The following is a 5,286-nucleotide window of genomic DNA, read 5'->3' on the forward strand; positions in this document are numbered from 1 at the left end:
GGTCAGGAAGTGTGACTTTCCAGGCCCAATGAAGAGGTATCCAGAGGAAATGTCCGAAACAGGCCATACATGTCCTTGACACAGACAGACCCTAGGCCTTAGACATAAATCTCCCCATTGACGAAAGCAAGATGAATAAGGTGGATCTTATCTCTCACCACATCCTGAACCAGTTTGGACAGACAAGGAACCCAATACCAGTTTAACAGACTGAGATAACGTTTTATGAACATTCTTTTGCTGCTACCTTTAATGAGAGAGATCTAAGAGGAGCCCCTCCCTGCTGAGGTCTGGTGAGGACCCAGTGGCCCACATGGAGGCTGATTAACAGGCTTCCCAAGCAGTGACTCAAACCATGGGCAATTTCAGAGGAAGCTTGTTATGGTGACTCCACAATTAGAACATTGTCCCATGTGACCAGTCAGTTCTGTAGGAGGCAGGACCAGGCACTATATAAAAGCCCCTACCTTGTTGGGCCCTGCAATCCACATCCTTTGTGGAGTCTTGTTGAAGACAGGTAAGTGGAGACATCTGTGCCCTCTCTCCCTCTCACTTCCTGCTCTACCTTAAGGAGGCTGTTCTCTTCCTCCATTGGGCTTTATACTTTCCACTGATTTTTAGTGGTTTGCCACTTCCTGGGCCTTCCACTCCATCCTGTGTATTCCATTTAGTATCCTGCATCTGATTTTCAAAAAGAAATTGTCAAATAGAGGAGAAGGGAAAACCTCTGGTAGAACTGTGGTGTCAGGTAGGATTGGGCTATGGGTATCCAGACAAGAGCTATGAGAATATTCCCAGTTAGTAGATGGGTGTCAGAGGGAGCTGACGTAGGGATAGAAAAGAGAAAAGAATAAAAAACAGCAAACAAATAGGTTATTAGGGTTAGTGATCATTTACTCCCCATTTCCCTCTACTAACCCTTCATTTCCCAGTTCCCAGCCTGATACTGTTAATGCAATTAATTTCAAATCTTGTGTTTGTTTCAGGTTCTGCTACCTACCTTAAGATGTCCTTTAATGAACAGCAGTGCAAGCAGCCATGTGTGCCTCCTCCATGTCTTCAAAAGTCCCAAGAGCAGTGCCAGGCAAATGCTGAGGAAGTGTGCCTTCCCCCATGCCAGGACCCCTGCCAGGAGAAGTGCCCAGTGCAAGTTCAGGAGGTTTGTCTTCCTCAGTGCCAGGGATTATGCCAAGAAAGTTGCCCACAGCAAAGCCAAGACCAATGCCCATCTCAGTGTGTGGAGCCATGCCAGGAGCTATCTCAGACAAAATGTGTGGAAGTTTGTCCACAGAAAGTCCAGGAGAAGTGCTTGCCCCCTGGCAAGGGAAAGTAACTTCTCATAATGCCATCTGGGGTCAAGAAGATGGCCAACAGATGAAAACCCAACCCAAGCTCATGCTATGGTAGCCTTCACCTGTGGATACCTCTGTGTGCACCTTGTTCTTGCCTCCTGGTTTCCTCAGTATTCCAGGACCGGGTCTGTTGTCTCTGAAGACATTTCTCTCTGTATTTCGTCAGTCTTTGTGAATAAGTATTGTTCACAGCAGTCTAATAGAAGGTTGCCATCATAGGAATAGTGCAGTTATAAGGGGAGACCACAGAAGCCTAGTTCAGCTCCCTTGGGGCACAAACTTACCCAGCCTTGAGTGTGTAACAGCCAAGGATGCTTTCGTTCCTCATTCAGAGTATCAGCCTCTCACTCAAGCCTCAAAAGAAGCTGAAATTTGATGGACCTTGTACGATCACCACCACCACCACCACCATGAATACAGAGAAGAGGTTGGTGGTACTACAGAAATAAAAAATTGAATCATTTAGTCTCTGCATTCTAAAAAGGAACAGCAAATTATTGGACATTGGAATGTTAGTTCTGCTTTTAAAAATAAAAAAAATACATATGTAAATGGTTGAATCTAAACAAGACAGATGAGATAGGATGTCTGGGATCCTGGCTGATCTTTGTGCTTGCTGTCTGGTCTGCTTTGGGCCCTGTAATTTCACGTACATTCTTTAGACATGTGATTTGTGTCTGTGTGGTGCAGCCTAGTCTTCTCTTCAGCTTCATTGCTTTCTTCTCCCTTGTGAAGGTAAAATACAGAATAAAGCTGATCCCAAGGCTGATGTCTGACTTAATGTGTGCTCTTTCCTTCCCACCACCCAATCACAGGCCATCCTTGTGATGATTTTGTTCCCCCTTTTATGGACAATCTGGAGTAGGAATGAGAAAGAGACCTTACAGAAGCATAGAACAACAATGTTGACAGAGGCTCCATGACAGAGGATCACCTGGACTCCTCCACCCTCCCCCACAACACATCGTGGGCTCATGTATACACACACTTCACACCTGGGAGAATCCAACAGGGCCTGGGACCTGTCCTCAGAACTTTAGGTCCAGAATTCTTGCTACTATGGGTTCTCTCCTCTCTGATACTTGCCTTCAGAAGAAAGGTCTCAGATGGGGATGAGGAGAGTTGTATGGAAGAAGGGGTCCCAAGTGAATCCATGACACCTTATAAACATAGCATCCTTGTCAGAAGCAAGAATTAAGCATGCCTCTGAGATAGAGTCTGAGATAGAGAAATTGCCCTGCGATCCCAGTTTTAAGAAGAGCCAAGTCAGCCCAGGTCACCTCCCTGCCCCATGTAGTCCACTTCCCCTTACTGAAAGGGTCCAGCAGAAGCAAGACATATGAAAGAATACATAGATGCTTCCTCAGTGGTGCCCCAAGGTCTAACTTGGACCCTTATGTCAAGGGCCAGTCTCCTGAGAGCTAAAGGAGCCCCTCACTCACCCTCCTAGGCCCCTCTTCTGAGTCAGCCCATAGGGGTGTGCCCAATGGAGAGCTGCTTGGCTGACCTGAGGGTCTTGCAGCACTGGAGTCAACCCGGTCTCTTAATCTTAGAGATTTTCTAAGGCAAGAGATGAGGGGTCATGGGGCAACTTGGGGAAAGATTTCAAACAGCAACACAAAGCCCTGAGGACTGCCTGAGTCTGCAGATGTAAAAAATGGACCCTGATCCCTGTGCACATTCTCGGAGGGAATCCTGGAAGCAGGGTTCATGTGTTGCCCTTTTATTAAGGAACTGGTCTGGCCTCACAAAGCAAGTAAGTGGTGAAGTCAAGATTCTAACTGGAGTCCTTCTTTACTCCAGAACAGAGCTCTTACTTGCATGAAGTGCCTATGGCACACAGGAAAGATTTCTGGAGCTGTCTGCACATTCATTCATTTATTCATCCACCTACCAAGTGCCACGTGCTATGCCAGGTGCTGGAGAACAGACAGGCAGCATCCCTGCGCAGGGCTAGAGAGCTTCTTTCCACAATCCACAGAGGGCCTCTCCAAAACCTGGATATCCCAAGTCCCTGAACATCTCCAGATGCCTGAATCACACGGGTTTTTTTTGCCTCTCTACTTGGTTGGAATAAGTTTTCTCTTCCATTTTCCAACTTTGGAATAAGACTGTGTTCCCTCAGAGCCACAACCTACAAAGAGGCACCAGAGAACCTTCCTAGCAATAGCGTCTCTGACTGGGCTGAGGGAGGTTCATGACACTTCTCCAGCCTAGCTGAAGACCAAGAAACGTCTTTGTCTTCCAACACTAAAGGCATGCACCCATTGGAGTCCAAGATGGGACACTAAGATGTCAAGAGGAAGCATGGGGCTGACAAGCAGAGAGCCCAGCAATATCAAAGAAAGGACAGCTCTATGATTATATGAGAGGCCTCACTAGATGGTAAGGAGACAACCCTACAGATTATACATGAGAGAACAAGCAAGCCTTCATCAAACTCTGCCATGAAAACCACCACACCTTTCTCATGCTCACAGAGCTCTGACCCAGGCCCTACCCACACTGTTACTTTGGGGTCAGGACCCTAATGACATAGACCTGGACATGGGACAGCTAGGACCCACCTCTTTGTATCTGTGCTGAAGCTTTCAGAAAGAGGGAGAGGGACATTACCAAGGAGAGTCTGGATTTAGAAGTTCTAGTTGGTAATCACTAAGGAAAAAAACAAAAATGAAGGCCATAGTTTGAAGACCAAACACCTATAGCCACATAACTGAAATTTACAATTACCTTGATTTCCCCCCCAAAATGTGGGCTCTGACTGTAAATGAATTTAAATTTTCCTCATATCAGCATGACCTTACAGCTTCCTTAGCCAATTGGTTATAAACAAGTAAGTTTATTTATCACTGTTCCCCTAAAAGGAATGTAGGTGTCTAGTGGTCAGTCATTACTAGAGATCAATGTACTTCATTGGTCAACTGAGCTGTCACACTCATTTTGTGTGCTTCTTGCCACTTTCAGCTTGAAATCTTCCAGTTTTGTGAACTGTTCTTTTGTTCTTTTCTCTAACTTGATTTGGTCTCAGTTTTGACACAGTTAACTCAGTATGTGACAAGTGCGGACCTATGGGCTCCACAAGTGAAGAGGAAATGTGTCAAGAAAGCATCAGTGGACATTTATGGAGAACCTGCTTTGTGCAAGACACTGTACCAGGCTCTGGAGGCCCTGGTGGGAGGGACCTCCCATGTGAAGACTTTCATATTAGAAACTGGTGGAATATATTTAGGCTAGAAAACACCCGAGGGAGCAGGAGGGCTGTTCTCAATATTCTAAGTGTTTTTATGAGAAAAGGATTGGATTTCTGTGACGTTCCAAAGGACACAGTTGGGACCAATGGATAGAAGTTTTGGGTTTGGTTCAGCTTAAGAACTTTCTTATGAGATCTGTTTGCTGGTGACAGGAGCTGTCCTTAGATGTGTCACATTCCCATGAGTTGGAGGTGATCAACTAGAAAGTGATAGCAAGTGTGAGCACTAGGCCTCCTTCTAACCTGTCTGGCATAAGATTCATCTAACTCATCTAACTCTCCTGAGCAAAATTGGGACCCAGGGGCTGAGGACCTTAACAGTACAGCAAGAATCAGAGGATCTGACCCTGAGGTCGAGAGACAGAACATTACTCTGGCCTCTAGAACACCCCTGGGAAGCCCTGGGGACCTGGGAACCCTGGGGACAGTGTGGATCATGGCTTGATGCTAAAGGAAAGGAGGAGGATACATAAGTGATGGGACGTGACTCCTCCCATGTGTTTGGGGGCCCAAACACTTCATCCTTGAGTGGCACTTTACGGAAATTCCTCACTAACTTCCAAATCCAATTTTCCCAGTCCAGGTTTAGAATACCTCTCCCTTTATTCCTTGCTTCTTTGCCTTCTGGACCTCCTTTCTCTCCTGGGCCAGGGTGGACCATCTGTTCCATGTGCTTGTGCA

General features: G+C 46.3%; 1 protein-coding gene across 1 annotated transcript; it reads left to right on the plus strand.

Annotated features, from left to right (window-relative positions):
- Positions 1–393: 393 nt before the first annotated feature.
- PRR9 (proline rich 9) lies at positions 394–2,121 on the plus strand. The gene is made up of 2 exons (XM_086718269.1): positions 394–517; positions 987–2,121. The coding sequence occupies exon 2, from the start codon at positions 1,007–1,009 to the stop codon at positions 1,331–1,333; it is 327 nt and encodes a 108-aa protein (XP_086574395.1). The 5' UTR covers positions 394–517; positions 987–1,006; the 3' UTR covers positions 1,334–2,121.
- Positions 2,122–5,286: the final 3,165 nt, after the last annotated feature.

This window comes from Puma concolor, chromosome C1, assembly GCF_028749965.1.
Source record: "Puma concolor isolate L17-30 chromosome C1, mPumCon1.1.hap2, whole genome shotgun sequence".
NCBI classification, from domain to species: Eukaryota; Metazoa; Chordata; class Mammalia; order Carnivora; family Felidae; genus Puma; species Puma concolor.